We start from the raw sequence: 27,031 nt of genomic DNA, 5'->3' as shown, positions 1-27,031 counted from the left end.
AATCTGCGGAGTCTAGAAATGTTTTAAAATCGCGATTTTTCGGTTCAGCCATTTCACAAACCGTAGGAAAGTAAAAATGCAAATTAATCATGAAAGCCGAAAAAATCGCCCATTCCTACATTGAAGTCTCCGGTTTGGGAACATTTTGGTTTCGCAGTTACGTACAAGGATGACGGACAAAGACAGGTGGACCGAACCAAAGCCGTTTGTCGGCATTGTTCAACTAAAATTGGTTACGTGGCTGGCAATACATCAAACTTGCACACTCATTTGAAAAGGCATCACCCGAACGTGAATATCACCGGTACCAAAAGTAAAAAGACTGAAGTGCAAACCCAACTCCCGCTAGCATTTAGCCTCCACCACTCGCAAAAAGTTCAGACCGAGCCAAAGCTATTACAAACGTCAAATATCCTTATGTTGCCATGTTAGCAAAGCGCTACCTGGCTGTATCTGCTACCTCTGTCCCTAGCGAGAGGGTGTCCTCCACAGCAGGAGACATTGTTAGTGCCAGCAGATCTGCCCTTTCGGCAAGCAATGTGGACAAGTTAATTGTTCTTTAAAAAAAAACATGAAAATACAATGGCAAGCAAGTCATAATGTCAAACTGGCTGCTTAGGTACTAGTACAGTTCAAATACAGATTATTTCAGTTCATCGAAATGCTGCACCTTAATGTTTATTTTATTTTGTATTTATTTGAGTGAATACATTATTCACAGTATAATAATAATAAAAAAAAAAACAAGAAATATTTTATGTTTTGTGAGAATTTTTTCTGCTGCAGCGACAACGTACCGAACAGTGACCTAAAGACCGAGGTACGTACCGAACCGACATTTTTGTGAACCGTTACACCCCTAGAGGATACACATATTTAACTTGTTTAAAGCCAAAAAAAAATTACTTGATATTTTTTTATTAATTAATGTCAGAGTCATGCCACGCACATTTAAGGACATTGTTTTCAAAATGTCCCAACAAAAAGTAGGAAAGAACATGACCATAATATTCCTCTAATGATGACTTGGCCCCAAGGGGAAAACAATCTGTGTGATTCACTCTTAAGAGAAAATGGAAGAGGTAGGAAACAAACATCACTGCTCAAAGTCTTCTTCCAACTCAACTGTGTCCTGCATAACAACCAACTCTTACTCAGGCTAAACTTGTGATTTTCATGCAGCAGTGTAACACAAAACAGTGAATTTTGACTGTGTGTTATGCTGCTCAAACTCCTCTGTAAGCAATTTTAGATCGTACTAAATGCTACCAGAATGCTAGTTTAGCATTAAAGGGAAATGGAAACACTTTTCAAACTGCTTTCCATGAGACAATATTCCCATTAGGAAATGTATTTATCTAGTCTATTTCCAATGTAAACGATCGAGATACGGGAATTTATTTTTTGAAATACGTGCCTAATGACCATGGGCGCTTCCATTGCTCCGGGACTTTCCCAGTGACGTCACTGAGTGGGTACGGCTTCCTGGGCCAAAGCTCAATAACAAACAACATGGCGTGCAATGCACCAGTAGTTTACATTAAAAGAAAACGGTCGTCGTCAGGAGTTTATTGTATTGCCCCAGGCTGCACAAATGGATTTTATACGAAGAAGGAAGAAGTACATTTCCATAGGCTGCCACTAACGGATGAGAAGCTGCTCAAAGCATAGGTTATTTCCATGAAACGGTCCGATCCGCCGCTGAATCAGTACGCACATGTGTGCAGCGAACACTTTAAAAATGACGATTATGTCCACAAAATGAGGTTTGATGAGTCTGGATGCCTGGTTCAATACAAAACATTGGATTTGAAGCCAGGATCTGTTCCCACAATATTCGATTTCTCAACGTATGCAGTCGGGAACACCGACCGTCCCAGCACGTCGGCCGCGCAAGACAATGACAGTGTCAACAAACGTGAGGTTCGAGCCACCAAACGAGTTGCTTCAGCTGCCGAGAGAGAGGTAAATATTGCAGCACTACCAGATTACTAGCTCACACATGTATTTACTGACACAGTGTGACCTTATTAACTAACGCAATCGCGTCCAAACTAAATGGTAGCTATTATTATGACGTACAATGGAGAATTGGGGGTGTTCTATAGCTCAACTAATTAAACTTGCATACACACGCTCATCTGTCGAAAACAGCCCTACAAAGGTTAGTATTGCTGGACTAGGTGTTCAATGGATGGTATTGCAGGACCCAGAGCGCACGGAGCACAGAGCGGACAGCAGATAACGGAATTGCAGTTGTATTGCTTATAGAATATCAGAACATTTCAAAGGGGACACAGCCCCATTGGATATTAACCTATGGATTAACTACTTTATCGTTGTAATGACATTGAATACCAGTTTAGACCAGACAATGAGGAAGGTAAGCCGTTAGCCTAGCGCATGTTAGTACCTAGTGCCACTTGTTTTGATGTACGTTTTTGTTGATAACCTCGCGAGTTTGTATCTTTCAGTGTTGAGGTGAGATTCTGTGTCTTTACGATCATAAACAATGTGTTGGATGTGCAGCTAGGATAAGTAATAAGGGAGCTAGGAGTGATTTGCGGTGCAGTAATAGGTTAGCATTTTTCGCTCTGGGCTAATTCAGAGGCTCACTGTTAGCATTGTGTGTGTTTTTTTTTTTTAAATAAATGAAAAAGATCAGTTAAATTAGTTTTTTCCCGTTATATGGATATAAAAATATTCATAGTTTATTAAATATTAAGGTTCCTTAGACGTTGTTTCCTGCAAATGACGCAATTTCGGTTCCGTGGGGCCTAAGAGGATAACAGAGTATGTTTTTTGATATTTTCTGATGGCATCACCACACAGTTGTTACATGTACACTAGGGATGCACGATAATTATCGGCACGATAATTATCGGCCCGATAATTATCGGTCCGATATTAGGAATTATGACGTCATCCCGATAACAGTATTAATAGCCCCGATAATATACAATATTTTTTTTGGGTAAAAAAAAAGAAAAAATACTGCGGTGTGGGTGGATTGGGATGAGGGGCGCTTGTTTTGCACTCGGCTCCTCCCGTTTTGCCAGTACTGTGGTGTTAGTGGTTTAGGAAGAGGGGAGTTCTTCACAAATCCAGCGCTCCCTAATACTTCGAACCTGATCAGTCACCTGAAACATCTTACACATTTTAACTGACAGTTGAAAACACTGTATATGTCCTATATTGCAACATGGTCAAAAAGACAAAAACAAAGAACTGTTATCAATTTTGATGATGAGGAACATTTTAACAATCAGAGTGTTTGCTTTTTCTCATGCAGAGGGTACTTTTCTTTGTTCATCGGATGTGTTATGACATGTGTAGGTGAAAAGGCCAAGCCGCATAATAGATTTATAGCATTTTTTAACATTAAGAAAATAGTATAAAATCAAAAGGTGGGTTTTTTGAAAAAAAAAGCTTTGTGTTAAGTGTAGGGCAGTTAGCTGAGTTCATCAGATGTGTTTTGACATGTGTAGGTGAAAAGGCCAAGCCGCATAATAGATTTATAGCATTTTTTAACATTAAAAAAATAGTATAAAATCAAAAGGTGGGTTTTTTGAAAAAAAAAGCTTTGCGTTATATAGGCGGGCCTTGTATTAACACATCGAAGTTGGTTTGACAAAAAATCGCCTATCGAAGCCAGTATTAAATAGATTTTTCGAATGTGTCGAATATCCACCGTCCAATATAAAACCAAATTTACCACGGTCCTCCAGATGGCCAGTCGGTGCCTGCCGGTGAGCGTGGAAGTGTGGTCTGCCACAAGCGGGCGGCAGGAGCAGGGCTGTCAGCATCAGCTTGTAGATGGTATTTTAAACTCGATGCGCTCTGAAGCTACGGGGCGGCCGTGGAAAAAAAAATACACATGCGTTAATCGCGTTAAAATAATTAGTGGCGTAATTTTAATTTGTATTATCGGTTATCGGTATCGGTCTTGAGAAGCAGGAAGTTATCGGTATCGGTTTCAAAAAACCAATATCGTGCATCCCTAATGTACACCAATATGTGTTGTCCATTCGTCCCGGGTTTTGAGCAACATCTTCTTCCTCTGAGACCGAGTCGGTACTGGAACTAGTGGTCCCACTCAGCGAGTTCAGAACCGTCGGTACTTTCGGCGGATTCCGGATCGTATGCCACTCTATTCGACCGAATCGGTTCATAAGCATAGTCCATGGGATGCCTGGTAACTGTAGATGCTTCCACATCAATGTCATCTCCCGACGAATAGTCAAATTCATCGTTCAAAACTTCCATCTCATTGCAAAATTCCTCCATCGCTGCCATATCTGCTACGTTGTGTTGACTTCCGGTATGGATACCCGGAGCGAATTCCCCACCCGGCCGGCGGATAATTAATTTTCTTTTGGCGAGTAATATCATATACAATAAATATTACGATCAATATCCATTGTAAAATGAATAAACTACCGGAATATTATAGCTGTAATTGATGTTTCCTTTCCCCTTTAACATGACCTCACAGGGAGCATGTTGTCTCTATATAGGACCTCCCGTGTCCTCAACTAGCACTACACAAGTCCTGGGCTTTCCCAAACAACTCAAATATTTCACTGAATATATCTATCAATGATACTTATAAATAAGTCAATTAATCATTTAGCCTCACTTGATTGAGTACATTTTCTAACTTTCTCTGACCAACAACGGAAAGCAAAAACGAATTATTCATTTATAAAGCCAGCACCATCTCGAGTTTTACTGGAATGGTAACGTTAACCTTTTATAACAATTTAATTTTGACCATTAGAAGATTATAATCAGAATTGTACTACCAACTAAACAATTAATTGACGAATAATACGAGAATTGTGCTTCCCAGGGACCCTAAATTACTTCTCCACCACTCTTTAGCAACACAAGAACACAACCTCTAATAGAGACTAATAAAATGCCAACAAGACTTTAAAAACTCTCTATTAACTTTTTAACCCTAACCCACAAAAGCAAGCTGTGAGTAAGTGTGCAATGCATCACTGCAATGGAATCAGCATATTTGTACTGCCATACATTCATACTGCGTGGGTCAGTCTTTACCTTTACCCTTTATTCTCCCTTAACTCCCACAAGTATGCAGTAATAATCTCACATGACGCACATCAATCCATTATATAGAAATAATCCATATAGTTACAGAGGGATATATTTGTACTTATTTGAGTGTTGTATGTTTTGTAATGGACCAAGAGTCTCTTTAAATAAAGATGATGATGATGTACCCAACGGGAAAATGCATTGTTGTGCTTGAAAGACTTATGATCTTTGATTACTAATAGTCTGACAAGTGGAGTTTGAGATGTGATACATGTCCCATGGGCCTGGGTGACCTGGGAAGTTTCAGAGTAGCCCCAGGAATTGGAATGAATGGACATTAGCAGCTATGGTACTGAGGAATGAGATTTGACCTCAGCAGTAGATCATGCTAAAGTGGGAGTGGAGAAAGGCATAAAAAGAATGACCCAAGCATCCTTTTTGACCCAGGGTTACCCATAAATGTGGGAGGTTGTGTAACTACAAATCTAAATAGAAGTTGTTCGTGCATGGGAAACCATTTTAACTGAAGATAAAAGTGACAACACAGAAAATGCATAGGATGCCCTTCATTGGAGACTTAAGGTAGCCCAACTGTCTACAAATTAAACAAATACAGATAAACAAAGAGCAATGTATATCTGTGCTTCCTATAAAAAGGACCACAGTAGTGATGTCAAAGATTCAAGTTTCAAGAGTCAAAGGCTTTGTCATTTTCACAGTAGCTACACTGTAGTTATGGCCATGACAATTGTAAATCCAGGCGCCTCCAACAATGCGAAATTAATATATAAGACATAAAACAAATGTAAAACAATAAAAAAAAGTGCAAGCAGAAACAGATTAGAAATTGTGACCAAGTAAATGCAGCAGTCACTATACATGTAAATATAATAAGATCAACAAGATCAGAATGTTAAATTAAATACAGTGGAATAATTACTGCTTATTGTAAGTAATACATACATTTGTGAGATGCAAACAGATATTTGCAACATCAAAGTTTCAAGTCATAAGGAAAAATGCTAATGCTAATCCTAATTCACAGTTTCCTACACTATTGACAGCAGATATTTCTCCTCCGTTTGCTTCATCCTCAAAAAACGTTTGCTACCCTACACAGACCAACCCATCAACTATGTAGCATACTGTAGTAGTGTCGTGATTTATATAGTGAGTACCCAATCAGATCAGCTATATAGCCTAAACACAAAAGTGCAACAACGCAATCATTCATACACATTTGAAACGCATATTTGGCCATAACTTGTCCTGGATAACTGCTTTTTCTCACAAATGAGTGAACTTTAATCCGGCTAACGGTTAATGGGGTAAAACCACACGCCTCGACACTAGAGCGCTCTTCATTTTCAACAAACAGCTACACTTATACCGGAGGAGCCCACTCTAATAAACTTGTTGCTTTTTAAAGAGTTTTCCCGCTATAGATAGAGATTATTTAATTCATTGTTTTACACACCTATTATCCACAATTAGGCAACTACTGTGTTTAACTACTAACGTTAGAACAGCTAGCGAGCGCCAGCTAACGGCTAACGTCAAGTGGAGAAAAGTAGTCAGTTAGCATTAGTTAACTTCTGTGAATTCACATGTCCTTACCTTTTTCCTGGTTAAAGGATATTATTTCCTCCTCCTTCGGGTTGGAAACTTGGGTTATTATGGACATGTGGTCCATTTAGACGGGTGGTTACTCCTGTTTGTTTCCCACAATGTTATTCGTACTAGCGCGCGTTAGCTAGCTCCTGCTAGCTAGCCGTTCAGGATGGAGATGAGCAGCCAGCCCACAAAGCAGGGCAGCCGTCCGAGGAGAACTTAGGAGGCAGCGGGTGTAGCCAGCTCGCTAGCACGGTGGTGAATGGAAGCCAGTGGGAGGCTATAATTTATGGCAAAATATCATTGCTGCAAACAAGTATTTTGCGAACAACACCGACAGCGTGAACGGCTAACACAAATACAAACCGACGTTGAATTGCTAACTAGCTGACGTTAGCAAGTAGCTTAGGTTAGCGAGTTAGCTGTGGAGCTCCGATCATCCAAAATGTGAGGCCGTGTCAGGAACAACGCTGAAAACACTAGGAAGCCCGTCGTGGTTCTTGTCCAAACACATGTATCGACCGCAAGTTGCTGGACGTCAGAGTTAGCTAACACTTTTAAGCAAACAGTTCATATCAGCTGGCCCTTCATTCCCCGTGCAACATGGAGGCTTTATGTATTTTGAGTTGCATCTGAAGCGGGGGCTCTCTGAGTGGGAGGGGGCGGTGTGTTTCTGTGATGGATCCTCTCAGGCAGCCAGCCTCGCCGCACTATTGCTCAACCCATGTAGCTGGCTGGACTTTCTCAAGCCTCTTTACCCCTGTAATTACTGCTGGCATGCCTGGCAACAAATTATACATCTTTATTATATTAACAAAACAAGAATACAGTTAGAAACAACACACGTTGTTTAGCGGAATAGGTCGAAACCAAGCTTCAATCCCAGGCAAACAACACCAACAGCAGATTTTCAACAATCCATGAAAATAGTTGACTTTTATCCAAAACCCATGATGTGTTCAGATCGTTCCCCTTGTGTGATGTATCTACTACTTATAAGTAGAGAGCGCCACCTAGCGTTTAAATGACGGAAATATGTAATGCATTTATAATACAAATGCTGCCAGTACCTATATCACATCAGTCGCAGTATTGGATTTGAATGTGCCAAGACATTCCTTCATAATGAAACAAAACTGAAAACTGAGGGGGGGGGGGGGGCTTTATAATGACTTTATAATCTATTATGGTAGGCCTACACCGTAAAGAGGACACCAAAACAACTAAAACAAATGTATGGCAAAAATAAGAAGAAACCATAATTGCTTTTGACAGTCATATTTCACATACATACAATATATTTTCAGATGCCTTTTAAAAATCGAATCCTATTTGTTTGCCATCAGAGTCTTTCACTGTGATCATGTTGGCATATGCTATTGGTTGATTCTTTCCTCCTCATTTTTACACACTGTCCCGTCTCCAGTAAGGTCTGGTTGGCTCACTGTGGACCACCCCTCACTGCGCTGCAGAAGTGGAAGATAAATATATCCCCCCTCCTCTCCCACTCCCCCCTCCTCCTTCTCCTTTCGTTGAGTCCGAAACATCCTGACTGGCCGAGGCTGGTGATCGCAGGCAGCGGCAGCGGCAAGCCCCCCTTCACGACGGATGAATTAGAAAAAGCTGCAGTATCCACCGACACCCCGTTTCTTTCTTTTATTCATTCTCTATATTGAAGAGTCTGGCTGTAAACACAGCTGCCCCCCAACCTTGACAGTGTGAAGCGGATACAAGGTTAGTAAAAACAAGTAGGCTATGATTGTTTGTATAGGGTTTTATTATGAGTATACATAACAATCACTGCAAAATCCCTGTGTGTTAGTGCTTTTGTCTGCATGGGGGCATTGAAACAGTAAACCAGTATTTGTATGCAGAACGCCTTGCTGGGGTCCTGCTTAGCCATGGTAACATGTTGGCATGAAGTTGTTAGTCCAACAATTTGAACTTCAACTAGACATGATGCTGACACACACACACACGCACGCACACACACACACACACACACACACACACACACACACACACACACACACACACACACACACACACACACACACACACACACACACACACACACACACACACACACACACACACACACACACACACACACATACAAACACTCAACCAGGTACAAGTGCCATATTCTCCACTGGAAAGTAGCTGTCTCTCTGTTGTTGCTACTCCGATGCACCATTCTTGGTCATTCCTGTCAAGGCTAATTATTCTGTGAAGTGAGTCCCCATGCAGCGCCTCAGCTCAGATCACATAGCACTGCAGCTGCCCCGCTGCACTGAGCACCAACTGCAGGAGCTATAATGGGAAGGAGAGGTATGGGTTGCGCATGCAGCTGACAGTGCTGATTCCGAGGAGCCAGGGCTCTGCAGTACTATTTAAGTCCCTGCCCTGTCGATCCTTTAGGCTTATCAGTACAAATGTCCCTTAATTGATGGTCTGTATGTCCAGTAGAACCTGTGTTTTATGTGTGTTTTCAAAGGGAGTTTCATGTAATCACCATCATAAGTTGTATGGGTGTTAAAGACAGTTTTTTCCAATAGGCTATTGTTAAATAATTTCAATATGGGTTTATATGAATAGGATGTCCAAAGTGAACACATCTACAGTAATATAAGTGCATGCTCTTGTCTCAGACCAGAATAAAAACACATTCCTTCCAAATAGTCATCTGAATTTGTTTTGCTTTTTTTCGAAGATGTGTTTTTTTCTTTCTGACGCTTTCCTTCATTCAGTGAGATCTTATATTGTGTGGCTGATTGCTTTCCATTCCATTAGGCTTCCAGTTTACGGATTCACCATGGGGATCAAGTCTGCCCTGCCCAGATATGAGCTGTATCTCTACACAGCCGTACTCGGCGTGGCCTTGATATGGGCAGGCAGTTGGATATTTGAAGCTTCAAGTGGTGAGTTCATAAACAGTCAAAGACATGTCCAAAGCATGTGCAGTAACATATTGAAGCTCAATTTTATATTTATTGAGACAGAGAAAACGAGCACTTTCAGAGCAGCTGCTCCGTCTTCGTACCAATTTAATGAGTAAAAAAAACATACATTTAGCGCTCTCAGTCCTAATAAATCCCACTGAAATCTACTTAACAATGGGAATGATTTATTAAAATGTGCTTCAAAAAACAAAACCCCTAATTATGACACAAGTACATAGAACAAAATTCCTTTTGCAGAACAAAAAATACCCTAATCCCCCAATACCTTCGTGTTTCTATTAATAGGCAGGCAATTTAAAGATGTTCCAATTACTTTTAATTATTTTTCTGGTGGAGATATTTCAGACTAAAACTAAATTACACTCATCATCTAATCCCAGACGCTTCGTCCCGAAATACTCCCAACTGTTTGCATGTAGACAGTAACTAGCTAAAAGTATCCTCTTTACATATGGCTCTGAATGGATTTAGTGTAATCTGGTGAATGGTACTGTCTGTCACAGTCAGATCGGCTATGGCAGAGTCACGTTGTCATTTGGTCCGGATTCTTTTTCTTCCTGATTCTCTTGAAATGCTCATTTTTGGGTGCTCAGTCTTTCGGCATTTACACCGACAGTAGCACTGTACATTCATAATAAAAGCTTGGCTGCGTTCCCTGGAGTAAGAGGCTTTCCCTGAGTGACCCTTAGACTACTAATGTCCATTAGTGTAACAAGGCACAGCTGGAGTGGCTGGGGGCGTTGCCTTGAATAGGAAGTATTAACATCAATGCCATGATTCTGATCGCTTTCACACTTATATTTTGTTATCTAATATGGTTTTTGTGTTTCGCGTTTCATTCAGATTGTGCAGTGAACTAATCTCTTACAACCAGATTATGACCACATGAGTGTGAATATGTCAGACTCAAAAATAGAACGCTTTGCAGCTAGTGCATTATGCAATATGTGATGTTATCAGATGGAGTGAATGGGCTCATGCACCTACAATTCACTGGGATCATCCTGACCCCAGAGCTGTTCCCGCAGGACCTTGCTCTCCAAATGATTATTACATAGACACGCAAAAATGAAGCTGCCCAAAGTCTGGATTTAGCTCCTCTAAACCTTAAAGCGTAACCATACTGTATATTGCTCTGTTGAAAATATAATACCACGTTGATAAAACACTAAATCTTGTTCTGTTTTTTCATTCAGAGAATATAGACAGGAAGGCCTTCAAAGAAAGTGTGCAGCCAGGATGGCATTACTTTGGCAGGAAAATGGTAAATTGCGTATCTCAATGTGTTCTACAATTGGATTTCCTAATGCAGGATGTTAAATGAGAGTGTTGGTCACGTGTTAATGATGAATCCTTCTTTGCCACAGGACGCTGCAGACTTCGAATGGATGATGTGGTTCTCTACATTCCGCAATCATATCCTTTTCGCTCTCGCCGGTCACGTTATCTTTGCAAAGATATTCAGCCTGCTAGCTCCAAAGGTGCGTGCATGTGTGTGAATGTCCATCAGCTATAGCACGGTAATCTGACTGCATACAGGTATAATGGCATGTAACTTATTAAGAGTATATGTATTGGATGTATATATACACGTGTGTGTGTGTTTTGGTGTGTTCGATTGCACAAGCTTTGCACCAATCAATTCGATTGATTTTTTATTAAATTATTTACGCACACATAAGGCTGCAAGAAATATAGATTTAAAAATATGAAATGTGACAGGCGAAGTCAAGAAGCCCCGGGCGCATAATGAAAACGACCCTGGTAACAAACCCCCCCCTCTACCTCAGAAAAAACAGAAGAAAAGAGAAAATTAAAATAAATATATCAAATACAATATAGGTAACAATGTGAATAAGGGAAAATAAAGTCCTGGCCAAAAGGATGTTGAAAATGATCAATATCCCGATATTATATGAATAAATTGTGGAATTAAATTAGAAGAAGTTGCTATATGATGATGGTAAAGAAAAATGCATGCAAAATGTATCAACACATGTTTATGTCGTGTATGGAAATAAATGAATTGTATATTATTGTAGGAGTATGTCTTTTTGCCAAAACAATATTACCATCATTCCAACAGAGATAAATCATGAAATAATATAACGTAAATACATATTATTGTGCATGCAAAGCTATGTGCTGATGTAAGGCCTTGGTCTGTACATTACAATCTGTTCAGTTCAATACAACCTAATTGAGTTGATGCATGAGCATGGGTTGCATTCTGTTTGACTGTGATGGTGTCGATTGCTGAGTGTCTATTCGACATATTTAACACAGTTGTTTTAAACATGTTTTTCTGTTTTGTTCCATGCTTACAATGAAGATTGGTATAAATGGATGTAAGGTAACATTAATAAACTTGTGCATTTTATAACATTTGTCATGTGTGTCATTCAAACCATTTAAACATGGAGTTGTTGTTATTCCACAATTTAACCTTTCCATTCTATCCATATTGTAAATGCAACAGTGTTATACTAACACCAATCCTCATGTGTGATAAATGAATTCATGAGTAGTACAAGTATTCCCAGGACGCCGTCACACTCACGCTGGCCTGTGTACCCACAGCACAGATCCTTGATCTTTGGGGTGTACGGTGGTTTGGCCGTCCTGGTCACCATGGGCTGGACCTACATGGCTCTGGTTCTGTCTCACTGCATCATCCTCTACAGCGTCGCCCTGGTCAAGATGAAGTGGTTGTGCTTTGCTGCCGGCCTGAGCGCGCTGGCCTCCATCAAGCTGGAGCCCTATAACTCCTGGCAGGTGAGTGGGGGGGGGTTTGGGTTAAACCAAAAGCCATCAGGGAGGCTCATTCAGGCCTTAGATGCGTAAACAGTGAATGCTGGATTGCCTGATAAAAGGAGATACGTCTCACTTTTCATCAAAAATGCGGATAATGATGACCTTCTCACCCTCAATAATATGAGCTAGCTTTTTACCATTTTATATCATATTAAACTGAATATTTCAGTGTTTTTATAAAACAAGACATTCAAAAGATAATCAGAAAAACCGGCATGGAGATTCTTTATTATTTAGAATGTGTTGAATTCATTTTTTTCAACTTATATTTAATTTAATTTAACACAATCGACTAATCGATAAGTCTATTGATAGAAAAGTATTCATATTTTGATCATCGTTTAATAGTCAAAAGTAATTTTGATAAGGAAACGGCTCTTTTAAGCATCTCAATTATGGAGACGTCCTGTTTTTCTCTTTTTTATATAATATGATTAGACATTTAAAGACATCACCTCGGACTTTGAGAAACATTCTGTCATTTTATAGACCTAGAGAATAGTCGAGAAAATAATCAGCTGAGTAATCCAATTAACAGTTAGTTGCAGCCCTAGTATGACATATATTTAAGAGAAAATAATACAACCAAAATATGCTGTTTTAAATTATAACAAGGTGCGGAAGTAATGTTGTAAAGTGCTTGCTCCGATCTTTCTTCAGGAAGCCTTGGTGACCGGCTCTTTTGACCTGCAAGACGTCCTGTTCTACGGAGGCTGTGGCTTCAGCATCATGCGCTGTATGAGCTTTGCTTTGGAGAACTGCGATAGGAAGGAGGGCAACTACACCTTCTGTGACCTGCTGAGATACAACTTCTACCTCCCCTTCTTCTTCTTCGGACCCATCATGACTTTCGACAAGTTTCATGCCCAGGTGAGGATTTAAGATTTGACAGGAAAGTGGTAAGTCAAAGTAGAAAAGTGAGCCGCCATTTGAAATCTGACAGTAGTTATTAAAGCCATCACTCCGAAACTCCTATATATACTCCTATATTGATATAACTATGTTTACATTTTGAATATCAGTATGTTCTTACCATGATGGTTTGTGTTTTTAATTCCACAGGTGAACAACACCCAGCTGACGCGCAAGGAAAGGGACATGTGGAACATCACCACCAAGGCTTTGCTGCATCTGGGAATTATTCTGGTGGTGGACGTCTGCTTTCACTACCTCTACATCCTGACAATCCCCAGTGACATGAAGCTGGTCGCCAAGCTTTCTGACTGGTGTCTGGGTGAGCATATATATGATGAGGAGCTAATCTTTAATATTGGCTCTTTGTAACTTAATGGATATATCAAAGTTCACCAACACTCTCCTTACAACTGAATTTTCCCACGGGGATTAATAAAGGTCCATTTTATCTTATCTTATTTTGATGTATTTCCATATGTATCCAGCTGGTCTGGCTTATTCCAACCTGGTGTATGACTGGGTGAAGGCAGCCATAATGTTTGGTGTCATCAACACTGTGGCTAGACTGGACCACCTGGACCCTCCTCAGCCTCCTAAATGTATCACCATGCTCTATGTCTTCGCTGAGACGTAAGCGCTATTTCTCTTTCTTTGGTGACGTTGATTAACCTTGAAATTGTGTATAAGTGTTAACGTGGATTATTTCTCCTTTTTCTAGACACTTTGACAGAGGCATCAACGACTGGCTGTGCAGGTAAGTGTGTTCAATCTCTTCCCCGGTGACCTCCCTACCATACATTACATTACATTACATATTACTTGTTAGACGCTTTTATCCAAAGCGACTTACATACTCAATACTGTGGACAATCCATACCATGGTTTTTTTAGGGGGATAGGGGATCGTTATTGGGGAATAGCTGGTCAAGAATGTATGTACAATACAACATCTAAAAAGTAGGAACCTGAAGATTAATTTGAGATACAGGTCTAGTCATACATCTGTGTATAAGGGCTTAGCACATTATGACAGAAGTGAATGATGACCATTTGCACAGATTTGGTGCAAAAAAAGGAAAACATTTACCATTCAGGAACTAATAAGCGTTGTCCCTCCAAAATACCACATTCAGACACCAAGACTATGGAGGGATTGTGTATCAATGAGTTTAAACATTGGGAGAATTCTCCAAAATTGGCATTCTTCTGCCATTGGATGGTGAACAGTTCTGTCTGAAAATTGTTTTGCCATTTCAAACTTTGGATCCAATTTAGCCTCCTTTGTGACTAGCTAGCATGATGTGGTTGTCACCAAAGGGTTCCTTAGGTCAGTGTTTCTCAAACTTTTTCATACCAAGGACCACTTAACCAATAAAAAAAAACTCGCGGACCACCTAACTCCACAAATATCCAAAAACACATCGTTTTTTACAAATCGCCTGAAAATGGTACAAACAAGTGGCCACATGTGTGATGAAGGTGTTGCGCTGGGCTATATCATGCAATCGAAAGTGAAACTTAAGCTCGCTCCATAGCGGAGATATTCCCTTCGAGAGTGCGGAAAACTTAAATTTATTTATTTCAAATGCATGTGAAATTTTACCAATATACTCACGGACCACTAGGGGGCGCTCACGGACCACCAGTGGTCCGCGGACCACACTTTGAGAAGCACTGCCTTAGGTTATAGTTTTGTTTGCAGTTTGCAGTAGTTCAAATCAAATCAAGTTTTATTTATATAGCACATTTTTAAAGCGATTTTTGGTCGAGCCAAAGTGCTGTACATACAGTAAAAATACTTTGCAATGAGGACATTTTACAACAAATACAACAGCACAGTTTGTGCAAAATATCAGTATGAGAAAACGACACCCTCTGTCCTTAGACCCTCACATCGTACAAGGAAAAAACTTCCAGAGAAAACCCCACAGTTTAAAGGGGGAAATGGGAGAAACCTCAGGGAGAGCAACAGAGGAGGGATCCCTCTCCCAGGACGGACAGACGTGCAATAGATGCCGTGTGTAAATCGAAAAGATAATACATTGTACAGCGTAGTAGGTAGAGATGTGTCTATAATAAGAAGATGAATCCACGAGGATGTCAACAGTCCTGTGGGAGCATCAGGGAAGTAGTATGGTGAGAGTCTGGCAGGACCGCAGAGACCGGTTCAGCCACGACTCGAAGTCCAGGACTCAGATCCAGTGCTCAGGATAGAGGATCCAGGACACACGACCACAGCAACAGGATTAGCCTCGACTCAGGATCCCGGCGTATATATGGACACAAAAAAGAGATTTGGGGGAAGCTGGGTTAATATGAGAGTACACAGGTACAGACAGACAGAAGGAAGAAGTAAGGCGTCCCCCCCAACAGTCCGAGCCTATAGCAGCTAAACTAACGTGTCTACATACATGCACTCCCTTAGGATAGGTTGAGGGGAAAGGGTAGCAAGTAAGAAGTAAGAAACAGAGGTGGAGAGGCACACGCAGGGAACAAGGTCCCCGCTGGAACCTTAATTGGAATTGGCGAGAGGTAAGGAGGTACGCTGTGAATACGGTCATAACACTCCCTGGCCGGAATAGGCCTCTCTGCACCCTGTTACCCTAATAGAACCTCGAGAGGTCAGAGAGGGGAAAGGTTTTGGATAAAGAGAAAATCGAATGAAATAGATTACAGAAGTAGAGAGTATGAGAAGTAGAGAGAGAATAGATTTAGAAGAATGAGAAGTAGTAATAACCTTGGTTTTAAATATAAGATCCAAGCTTTTAGGATTTAAGTGAAAGAGCAAGAACCAAAATGTAGGTGAAGAGGCACAGCGTATCTACGTCAATGCACTCTCAGTAGATTATTCTATCAACTGTAAACTTTATCAAAAGAAGGTTTTAAGCGTAATCTTAAAAACGGATAGGCTGTCTGCCGCCCGAACACGGTTCAGTCTGTAGGGGATCGGACTGTGGTCGCCGGTTCACGTCCCGATCGGACTGGTACTGGAGAGGAGCCAGTTCACCTCCTGGGCCACTGCCGAAGTGCCCTTGAGCAAGGCACCTAACCCCCAACTGCTCACTGGCGCCGGCTAGACTGGCTGCCTCCGCTCTGACCTCTCAACTGCATGTGCATGTGTGCATATAACTGTGTGTGTCTTTTGTATGTGCATGTTGTAAAAAGTGTGTACTGTGTGTACTGTATTATGTATAAAAATGCATGTGTGTGTACGACAGAGTGGAAACCCTCGGGGATTAATAAAGGTCCATCTTCTTCTTCTTCTTCTTCTTCTTCTTCTTCTTCTTCTTCTTCTTCTTCTTCTTCTTCTTCTTCTTCTTCTTCTTCTTCTTCTTCTTCTTCTTCTTAACAACACATTTACTCTAGCTTTACAACACCTCATGTTCATGGAGGACGATTTTGGTTCTCTATCCAGTTGATTTTGAACTATTATTTTGCAGGTATGTTTATGACTACATTGGCGGGGATCACGATAAAATCTTCAAGGAGCTCCTGGCAACCATCTGCACCTTCGCGATCACCACGCTGTGGCTGGGCCCGTGTCAGCTGGTTTACATCTGGTCCTTCTTCAACTGCTTTGGCCTCAACTTTGAGCTGTGGGTGGCCAAGTTGTTCTCCCTGCCACCACTTTCTACCATTGAGGTAGGAAACATCCAGATAAAAGTTCCTATAGTCAATATAGGTATGATGCTTTGCGTAATTTTGAACCTGTTTCCCGTGTAAATATAGGGTTTTATGGGTGGAGCCATGTCACGCAGGATCCGGGGTGTGTTCAACGCTGCCAACTTCTGGACCATTGTCCTCTACAACGTCATATCCCTGAACAGTTTGGAGTTCGCTAAACTGGTGGGAAGACGACTGATTTTCAAAGGTATGGAACAACCAGTGGCGACTGGTCATTAGGGGCAGGTGGGGCACAGCCCCACCGAGTGTCAGCAGAAAGTATTAAAATAATGATTACAACAAAATGCAAAAAATAAATTAAAAAATATATAAAATATATTTTAAGATCATGTTTAATCATCTGATTCGTCTGTACATTGCTGTTTTAGTATGTGTTATTCTAATTAGTGTCTACAGTGTGTGCCTATTGAGCTGTTAGAGCCATGTGGGACAAAACCTGATCCTGCCCCTCCCTCTGACTGTCTAAGTGAACGGTGACTGCAAAAACTACACTGCGCATGCTCAGAGTATTTTCCTATTTAATGTGTGTGGAAAAAAATAATGACCATAGGGGCAAAGTGCTGCCATCCCCACCATACGTCATCTCACATAATTCAGAGCTGATTGGCTGTAAGTACGTGTGCCGCGAAAAGTGTGGTGTGTGAAGAGGAGGAGAGAGAGCTGCAGTGAGGCGTCCTAAAACCAGGAAGTAAGCTGCGCATGGCTTCCCTCCACAAAAAAGCAACGAGATTTCTCCATAGGATTTTAGAAAATAGCTCCAAATAAGATCTGTGGGAAACGTAGCTGTTAGATAAATGTACGTTTTGTTCAGCCGGATAATATCCACATGTCTACCCTACTTTTATCATTTTCGAATCAAACATCTATTGATTAGATTAGATTTATGATAGACTTTTGAAACTACAAGAAGATAAGGAGGACTTTTACAAAAAAGTAATAGAGATTTTTGTCCAGAGGGATAGGCAAATGGACTTAATCTTCAAGTCAAGGTAAGACTGCAATTGTATTTAAAATGGGATCTTACTAAGAGAGAACAATTCAATATGTAAATGATAAAATTACATTGTTTTGGGTATCCTTCTGTTGAACTGTCTGTTTAAAAGTAATTGAAGCATCAGACAAAAAAAGCTTTTGAAAATAATATTATATTTTGATTTAATATATTTGTAAACCTGAAGAGTCAGATGCCTCACCAGCCATGAACCTCTCTGCAGAAGCTTATATATAGACATCTGAGTTTGTTGTGCCCCACCACTTTTGTACATATAGAAACGCCACTGGGAACAACGAGTGTATTATGTAGAAACATACTGAGGCTCTTCTGTCAGTTCTATTGAAAGCGAGACGGACATCAAAAGCAACAGTCATCCTCCAGATATCAAATGACTTAACATCTTGTTTGTTGCTTTCTTTCACATAGAATAAAGGAATGTTTAATAACACCAGAGTATGGTATCAACAGATGACAGAGATAAATCCGTTTTTCTTTCCCTTTCCCCCCCGTCACTTCCTCTATCTTTCCTTCTTTGTGTTTTTCTTCCAGGTTTTCCTCTGTCCACCCTCTCAGTGTTACTTGTGACCTACTGTGGCGTGCAGCTGGTGAAGGAAAGAGAGAGAAAAGAAGCCCTGCTGGAGGATCCCGATCCGGTGAAGGCAGTAGATGGGGGCAAAGAAAAAGCGGAATAAACAGATAGAAAACTGTCACAGACTTCACGGCGAACAGCCCACTCACACTGTTCCATGCTCGGCCTTGTGAACTAAACCTAACCAGAGTGTAACAACTAGTCGGCACCTGTATGTATTGTTTACAAAGCCTGTGTTTTTGTCAGAAGTGAAGCAAAGTTTGGAATTGTCAAATCTCCTCAAGTGCACTTGCTGTGTAGATAATCGCCACGTCCTTTGGCACAAATCCCCCAATGGTGCATTTTTGTATTTCATCCGAACAAGAGATTGTTTTAGGCCTGCTAAATATTTAACGATAGGACACCTCATAGTATAAAGACATGCAGGAACAACTTCTGTTGTTTTCTCCTGTTTTCACTTTAGATTTCTCTCAAATGTTGATATTATCACTGTTTTGCTTTCTTTAACCATCATCAATAGGATTATTTGTTAAATGGTGTCTTACTTTGCCGTGAACGCCTCAGATCCTCATATGACAATTGTTTACCTTACTGAAAGGGTGAAAAACTTGAAAAACTTGAAACCAGGGTGCCACAAATGGACTGCAATGAAGATATTACATAAATGGTGCTGTCGACGTCCTGCACATGGCTTGCAGCTGATTGTATTTTTGCTCTACTTTCACAAAGCAAAGATAATAGTATAAGAAAGTCTATTTTGAAGGTTGGTTGAGAATGTTTTAGATCTTTTGTCATGTTGAAGAGTTGAATGTAGTTAAACCGTCCAGAGAACGACCACCATGCAGGAGATTACTGTCGGTGTGACATTTAAGAATATCCCCCTCCACCCTCTTCCACATGACCCAGGCCCCAGCTCACTATGAAAGGCAATAGGCCCGGGAGGGAACATGCGTCACTCTTATCCTGCCTGTCACCAAAACCTGCTTTCTGTCTGTCTCCAGTGCAGCAGCCAGAGAAAGATATTGTAATGCCTTTTCTTTTAGGGTTTTTACTCAAAAGTGTTCATTTTCGAATGTTTGACTTGAAATAAAGTTTTGGTTCATCCAAAAGGGACACACGTATCAGGTTGTTTTTGTTGTTGTATAGAGACAAAACTAAATATAGTTTTGTTGTTTGCGTTGACGGATAAGCATAGTCAAATAAAACATTCAATTTATTCTAAATAATTTCTTATTAAATTCTATAATAAGTCACGAAAGACAGCATTGGGTTTAAAGTGAGACAATGCAATCTATGGCCACAAGATGGCCCACTTTGACCAACGCTGCTCACTGATTGAGATTAACACATGTTGGATCAAATGGGCCCTATTATGCTTTTTGGGGTCTTCCTTACTGTAGCGTTGTGTAGTGTAGTGTAGTGTAGTGTTGTGTAGTGTTTAGGCAAATGGTCTGCAAAGGCTTGAATCCCAACATTTGAAGCGCGTTTCTCTCCCTGCCTGAAACATCTCCATTGGACTCCTTTATTTACTTCCACTTAGTTTGCTTAAAAAGCACTATCTGAACATGATTGGCACCTACCTTACTCTCCAGTTTAGGATGGTGAAACAATTGTAGCCTATAATCCTTTTTCATGTCACAGTAGATGCTGGTATTGTGCACACTTGCTCATTGTCATTGTTTCCTGGGACTCATTCATGGAAATAGGAACACCTGTGCTTTTCCTTCTATGAAAAGAAAGTGCATGTTGGAGGTGACATCATGTGATTTACAGCATCTTCAACAGAGAACTACTTTTCCAGTAGTGCCAACTGATTGTTTTAAACGTCAGTGTGTTTAAAAAAAGGTAAATATACACAGAAAAGTTCCATAAATCCAACATATTTTGACCAAAGATAAAAACAACATATTTAATTTGCACATTGATGATAGTCCAATGAATTTTGAGCTAGCGTACCTATGCTAAACCACTGTGTCGCATCTATCCATAGCTGCATATTACTATCTTAGTGTAGGCACCATATAAAGGTATGCTTTTACGTAGCAATTCAGGTCACCCATACTTTATCGTATAGGCTCGGTTTAACATGCTGCTCAATTTACAGTTTGCAAGAAATGCTCAGGTGTAATAAATAACACTAATTGTGACCTTCAAACTGACTCGCTCTTGGGTGCTGGCAGCCAGGCAGCACTTTAATAAATGTTATTCCTTTCACCTGTGCTTTTCTATTTTTCACCATGAGCAGCATATCACTTTGTGTTAAATTGCATTTGGCCTTTACAAAGAGTTTACAGGTGACATATCTCTTCATATGAAACTCTTACAGTATGTTTGATCAATTTATTCCAATGGTCTTGTCCTCTAAGTAAACTTTTAAGTAAACAGAGTAGCTTACATTTATTATTAAGTTAATTATATGGCAAGAATTACACATAACAGAAACTATTCCCTGTGTATGTATGAGGGAAAGTGGTGCAATTCATTTATCCCAATATCTTCTTCTCATTTTCAGCCAATAGGCGCCAGTGTCGTTTATCATTCTAGAGGCATGTATTAAACGAGGTTACACATATTCCATATATATATATAGAACGTGTTTGAGCATGCTTCATCATCTTTATTCATTTGATGTGTTATGAATGATGACACCTCTTATCTAAAAGAGGATTGATTTGATAATGAAACCTTTTGTATGAACCTGCTGTTTTAATCATATTTGAACAATTATACCATGAATGTTTAGTTCAATTATTAAGTCATTTTTATATTTGTTATCAATTAGTCTGCCCATTATGTTCTTGGTCAATCCATTTATTTAGTCTACAACATGTCAGAAATACTCCTACATTTCTTCCCCATGTCTTTTAAAACGAAAATATATGCAATTTGTTTAAACAATATACAACAGAGAAAAGAAAGTCTCCATATTTGAGAGGCTGAAAACTGTAACTGTTGGAAGCTCAAGCACTTTAGTCGATAACCAAAATGATTAGTTTCTGTTGATCGACTTATTGTCGCAGCTCACATTTTCAAATTATTTTGTTATTTTTATAAAGAGACACTTTTTAATTATTTAAATGAAAGGACATGTAGAGTACATGACCTGTTAAATAATAAGAAGTAACACCTCAACTAATGTGGGACATATGGTGAAGTGTGTCACTAGCTTTTTAACTTGAGGAAGGTTTATGGGGATGTCAATGATAAAGGTGAACAGTGAATTAACAAAACATTTAAGTTTTGCATACATGCTTTGTGTGTTTTTGTTCTAAAACACAAGTTGGTATTAGTTTGTGGTGTCAGGTACAGATTTAGCATGAAACATGCTTATTTAAAGGGAACAGCGGTTACCTCTACTCTCCTGTAGCTCATGTTCATGCAGTATAGTAACATGCTCAATGTCAGTCTAGCCAGTGTATTTACTTTCACTATTAAAGTCACAGGATTTCAGAAAACAACACAATTGTACAAATACAATCGTGTGAAACTGTGTGAAAATATCAAAGTAATAAAAGTCAGCAAGACGGCCTGCTGAGTTGTTCTGCTGGATTTAACACACCCCTGTGCTTAGTCATTCAGCTGTTTGTGTGGGGGTCTGTGGTGCAGGAGTGGATAGGTCCACCAAAATGGATTCCTCAGCTTTGTGAGGGTCCTGTCTATAAATACCCCTGACTCACAGAGTGACTGACAGCCACAGGCAGCTGCAGCCACCAGCCAACCAACCCACTGAGACTGTCCCCAGTGATCCGAGCCGCCCCGTGCACGCTGACAGTCCTGCTCTGTTGTGGGGAGCGAGTAGGGTGCCCACGAAACCCAACCAGCATTAGGTCGACAGAACAAAATGGCGGCACAGACTATAGACCCGGTGGAGCAACCTCGGATGTACCAACAGAGTCTGCTTCAGGACGGATTGAGTGACCTCTTGGAGAATGAAAAGTTTGTGGACTGCGTCCTCAAAATTCAGGAGGAGGAGTTCCCCTGCCACCGCTTGGTTTTGGCCGCAAGCAGTCCTTTTTTCAAGGCCATGTTCCTGTCCGAACTGGAGGAGAGCAAGAAGCGTGAGATTGTCCTCAAAGATGTGGAGCCAAGTGTTATTAAGATGATCCTGCGCTACTTATACACCTCTGACATTAATCTGACAGAACAGAACGTCCAGGATATCTTCATGGTTGCTAACATGTACCAGATACCCTCGATCTTCTCTGTATGTGTGTCCTACCTCCAAGAGAAGCTGGTTCTGGGAAACTGCTTGGCTATCTTCCGGCTGGGACTGCTGCTGGATTGTCCCAGGCTGGCTCTGAATGCTAGAGACTTCATCTGTGAACGCTACCAGGTGGTTGTCAGAGACCAGGACTTCCATCAGTTGGGCGCGAGCGAGCTGGCCATCATCATCACCTCAGACGCCCTCAACATTGAGCGGGAGGAGCTGGTGTTTGAATCTCTAATGGACTGGGTCAAACATGACGAGACTAACCGTGTTAAGGACCTTCCAGAGCTTTTGCACTGCATCCGTTTCAGGCTCATAGCTCCGGATTACTTCAAAGAGAAAGTAGAGCGTCACCAGTTCCTGCGGTTCAGCCAGGACATCAAGAAGGAGCTGGATCTGGTCAAGGATGCTTACAAAGGGCGTCTCCCAAAACCCAAGAAGCTTGAAAGTGACGAGGCAAAGGGGGGAGAAGAAAGCGAGGACGATGAGGAAGAAGGGTACTTGCCGGGTATACTCAACAACAACCCTCGCTTTGGAATGTTCGAGCTGGAACTGATACTAATGATCAGTGACAAAGGGACTGTGGCCTATGACCCGGTAGGAAATGAATGCTTTGTGGCCTCAGAGTCGACAACAATCCCAAAGAACCACTGCAGCCTGGTGACCAAGGAGAACCAGGTGTTTGTCGTCGGAGGACTTATCTACAACGAGGAGGACAAAGATGAACCGTTCAGCTCGTACTTCCTGCAGGTATGGTGTGTTTTGTAACTTGAAAAACAAGGTCAAATTCCATTTCCTTGTTCCTCAATCCTCACATATCATTGTCTTCACCCCCAGTTTGACCCAGTGAGTTCAGAATGGTTAGGGATGCCTTCTCAACCCAACCCTCGCTGTCTGTTCGGCCTGACTGAAGCTGAGAACTCCATCTTCGTTGTTGGAGGAAAGGAGCTGAAGGATGGAGAGCACGCCCTGGACTCAGTCAGCATCTACGACAGACAGTACGTGTGGATAGGGGATCTTCTTTCAATCCATGGTCTAAATGAAAACACTTGTATTTTTCAAGGGAAGTCTTTTCAGGAAATGTTTCTTATTAATCAGCAATCAAGCCTCCTTTTAAATAATCAGAGAGTGTAATACAATCACTCTCATTGTCACAATAAACGCATTATTTCTATAGATATAAAATGCTGCATCATTGTCCTGTGTAAACCATGTAAAGCCATCAAAGTGCATTTTCAGCAGAATGATTGGCTCTTTTTGTCTCAAAAGTTGTATAAATGTCTAAACTTTAAACGTAACCTTTGAGTTTTTATGAACAATTCAAATCTATCAAATTGTATACATGCTTTTTGTGCCACAAAGTTAGTTATTGAATTCCTGAAGATCTCCCTCGTCGTCATTTCTTATCAGTATTATTGCTGCATGAGTCTGTAGAGTCACTTCATTATCATCTATAATTGTATTACGGATTACTTCAAGAGGATGCATATTCTTTTTTTGTGCACAGGTCATTCAAATGGGGAGAGTCTGACCCTCTTCCTTACCAAGTGTACGGCCATGGAACCGTCTCACACAACGGTCTGGTCTACGTCATTGGAGGGAAATCTGAAAGCAAGTATGTGGCACTCTGTTTCCTGTATAGTATAGATCATTTTATTACACCTCAGAATTGTATTTTCACACTGTGGTTCCATGTAACCAATAAGAATGCTAGTTTGTGTGCCTTTTTTTAAACCAAAACCATAATGTGTTGTAATTTATTCTATGTTGCTCAATACTCAATTTGTAAAAGTTTTACTTCAGATACAACAGATTGTAATCCTTTAGGTATTTAAAGGGGTATTTATGTGATTTACTTTTATAAAGTTGTGGAACTCGTCATACAGGGAAAAAAAGAAAAAAGAATAGTATGATCGAGCTACCTGAGAAATCATTACATTTATCATCTAGTAAGCTACAAAAACACTTTATCCTAAACTAATAATGCAACTGAACAGCATCTTCAACCGGAGCCTACCTGCCTTCAAACGCCCCCTTCTCTTTCAAGTCCACACCCTCAGTGTATGACATCATCAGGGTTGTTTTTTCCACAGAAAAAAACTGTTTCGAACTGTTTACAGAATGAGTGTTACTCTTTGTGATAAGTAAACTGAACTTCATCTATAAGGTAAACTAGCCCCTTTAACACACTGTTTTAAATGATTCATGTAGGAAATGTATGAGAAGGGTCTGTGTCTACAACCCCACAAAGTTTGAGTGGAAGGACCTGGCTCCTCTGCAGACGGCCCGCTCCCTGTTTGGTATCACCGTACACAAAGAACAGATCTTCGTGGTCACGGGGGTCACAGACGCAGGGCTCACCAGCTCTGTGGAGTTCTACGACATTGCCACCAACAAGTAAGACAACTGTTGTTTTTGTATATGGGCCACTTTAACTCATCGTTACGAGGTGAAGCCTGTGTCCACAGTAATGGAATGACTCATCGAGCATTTATAGAAGATCATAAGGTCATAAAAATAGCACTGATTGCACTGCTGTGTGTATCATACAGTAACATATAGCAGCTTGTCTAACACCACCATCACGTTATTGTTGTTTTGTGCTCCAGGTGGTCGGAGTTTACAGACTTCCCTCAGGAGCGCAGCTCTCTCAATCTGATCTCCACTGGGGGTTGCCTGTATGCTGTGGGGGGCTTTGCCATGATGCCCAGTGAAACCAGCGACGAGCTGGTCCCAACAGAGATGGCTGACGTCTGGAGGTGAGGGGGCCCATGAGTGAATATAATGTGACCACAATAACAGAGATGTCATTCTACAGTTGAAAAGACATGATACCGCATTATTAAAATGTTTTAAATGACAACACAGCAAAGAATAATCTCATGCCAAACTCCAATTATGTCTTTCCATAGACCATATACTTTGCCAAAAGGATAAGTACAGGTTTAATGGATGTTTTTTTAATTAAAAGTCTATTAGTATTATTTTGTTTTTCTAATTGTTAACTAATCCTATTAAAGACCAAAAGCAACAATTATTTCATTTATTAAAATCACAAATGATGTGATCTTTTTTAAATATTGACATCGAGTGGGAACAAAGGGGTTTGAGGCGGAGTGCCACACATAAGGCAAAGTATTGAGGGACCAGATTTATTATATTTTACAATAATGGCTGCATTCCAATTATGTTTTCAAGGATGCTTGTTTGGTGCGTGTTTGCTCACTCTTCACACCTTACTTGCATAACTAAATGGAACTGAACAATTGTTACTGTACTTTTACATGTACTTTTCCTGTTTAGACAAGTCCAAAGTATGCCATGGTAACATACATAAATGTATTTATGTATGTTAAACCCTAGCTCATTAGGGTTAAAAGTGGAGAAAATAATCATCTCTAAAAATTGCACTTTCCATTTACTACTGTCGACAATGTTTATTGTATAAAATATTATAAATATTTGTCATCCCAAAGATATTCAGTTTACACAGAGGATTAAAGAAACCAGGAACTATTCACATTTAAGAAGCTGGAGTGGAATGGAATATTGATTGTTGAAAAGAAAAATACTCAAACTGATTAATCTTTTATCAAAATAGTTTATAACTAATTTCTTAGTTGACAATTATTCAATTAATCTTTGCATGTCTAGCTAAAAGGACTTGAAATTGCATTTTTTTTTAATTGTTATATTCTATCCAATGATGCTATAAGCAGACAAAAACGGATGTGTGTATGTTTCCCACAGATATGACGAGCCAGACAAGTGCTGGAATGGGATTTTGCGAGAGATCAGCTATGCAGAGGGAGCCACTATTCTCCCAGTGCGTCTCAACACTCTGCGCCTCACCAAGTTATAACTGAACTGTTGCTGGTGCCACGAGGTTGATAGTGATACATTATCATCAAGTAAATGATTGTACTCATTATGGACCATCTCGACCATTAGATCCCAACAACAACAATCCCATTTGGTCTCTCAAGGAGAAAAGGTGTTATGAGGTTGTTCCCCCCTATTTTTTTACAGCAGGGGGAGACAGATTCATGTTAATGGTAGCTTTATAAAAAGCTAACATGTTGATTTGTACATCTGTTTTATTTGTTATTTTATTTCATCAAGTGTCTTTAATACCTGCTTTATTTGAAGCAGAAATAAAGATTGACTGTTTTGCTTTAAGGCCTGTCCAC

At 40.4% G+C, this 27,031-nt stretch overlaps 3 protein-coding genes across 5 annotated transcripts in view; 2 read left to right on the top strand and 1 right to left on the bottom strand.

Annotated features, from left to right (window-relative positions):
* ctdsplb (CTD (carboxy-terminal domain, RNA polymerase II, polypeptide A) small phosphatase-like b) overlaps nt 1–7,374 on the bottom strand; it is a 32,759-nt gene extending 25,385 nt beyond the window's left edge. For both annotated transcript variants that reach the window (XM_034104254.2, XM_034104255.2), the window contains exon 1: nt 6,682–7,374. In XM_034104254.2, coding sequence (XP_033960145.1) covers nt 6,682–6,757 — 76 coding nt within the window. In that variant the 5' untranslated portion in view covers nt 6,758–7,374. The remainder of the gene's footprint in view (nt 1–6,681) is intronic.
* Nucleotides 7,375–8,153: 779 nt separating this feature from the next.
* hhatla (hedgehog acyltransferase like, a) lies at nt 8,154–19,747 on the top strand. 2 transcript variants are annotated; one of them, XM_034105148.1, is made up of 13 exons: nt 8,154–8,409; nt 9,469–9,596; nt 10,835–10,902; nt 11,006–11,119; nt 11,971–11,991; nt 12,219–12,413; nt 13,113–13,322; nt 13,515–13,686; nt 13,853–13,997; nt 14,086–14,121; nt 16,808–17,009; nt 17,097–17,238; nt 18,595–19,747. In XM_034105148.1, exons 2-13 carry the CDS (start codon nt 9,491–9,493, stop codon nt 18,735–18,737), a joined length of 1,554 nt encoding a protein of 517 aa, XP_033961039.1. In that variant the 5' UTR covers nt 8,154–8,409; nt 9,469–9,490; the 3' UTR covers nt 18,738–19,747. The 2 variants fall into 2 exon arrangements, with proteins under 2 accessions (XP_033961039.1, XP_033961041.1); XM_034105150.1 differs by lacking the exon at nt 11,971–11,991.
* Nucleotides 19,748–22,336: 2,589 nt separating this feature from the next.
* LOC117462759 (kelch-like protein 40a) lies at nt 22,337–27,024 on the top strand. The gene is made up of 6 exons (XM_034105066.2): nt 22,337–23,591; nt 23,679–23,839; nt 24,349–24,456; nt 25,053–25,238; nt 25,451–25,600; nt 26,592–27,024. The coding sequence occupies exons 1-6, from the start codon at nt 22,476–22,478 to the stop codon at nt 26,701–26,703; spliced, it is 1,833 nt and encodes a 610-aa protein (XP_033960957.1). The 5' UTR covers nt 22,337–22,475; the 3' UTR covers nt 26,704–27,024.
* The last annotated feature ends 7 nt before the right edge of the window (nt 27,025–27,031 follow it).

Source organism: Pseudochaenichthys georgianus, chromosome 17 (genome assembly GCF_902827115.2).
Source record: "Pseudochaenichthys georgianus chromosome 17, fPseGeo1.2, whole genome shotgun sequence".
Classification (NCBI taxonomy): domain Eukaryota; kingdom Metazoa; phylum Chordata; class Actinopteri; order Perciformes; family Channichthyidae; genus Pseudochaenichthys; species Pseudochaenichthys georgianus.
The sequence above is the reverse complement of the archived record's forward strand: the minus strand, read 5'-3'. Positions and strand labels throughout refer to the sequence as shown.

What these genes read in the sequence shown, in the direction of transcription:
- hhatla (XM_034105148.1), top strand. Translation starts at nt 9,491, where the DNA reads ATGGGGATCAAGTCTGCCCTGCCCAGATATGAGCTGTATCTCTACACA. An exon ending in TCGACAAGTTTCATGCCCAG is followed by an intron (nt 13,323 to 13,514) that starts GTGAGGATTTAA and finishes TTAATTCCACAG; the next exon opens with GTGAACAACACCCAGCTGAC. An exon ending in GCTTTCTGACTGGTGTCTGG is followed by an intron (nt 13,687 to 13,852) that starts GTGAGCATATAT and finishes ATATGTATCCAG; the next exon opens with CTGGTCTGGCTTATTCCAAC.
- LOC117462759 (XM_034105066.2), top strand. Translation starts at nt 22,476, where the DNA reads ATGGCGGCACAGACTATAGACCCGGTGGAGCAACCTCGGATGTACCAA. An exon ending in TCAGCTCGTACTTCCTGCAG is followed by an intron (nt 23,592 to 23,678) that starts GTATGGTGTGTT and finishes CTTCACCCCCAG; the next exon opens with TTTGACCCAGTGAGTTCAGA. An exon ending in GGAGGGAAATCTGAAAGCAA is followed by an intron (nt 24,457 to 25,052) that starts GTATGTGGCACT and finishes TGATTCATGTAG; the next exon opens with GAAATGTATGAGAAGGGTCT.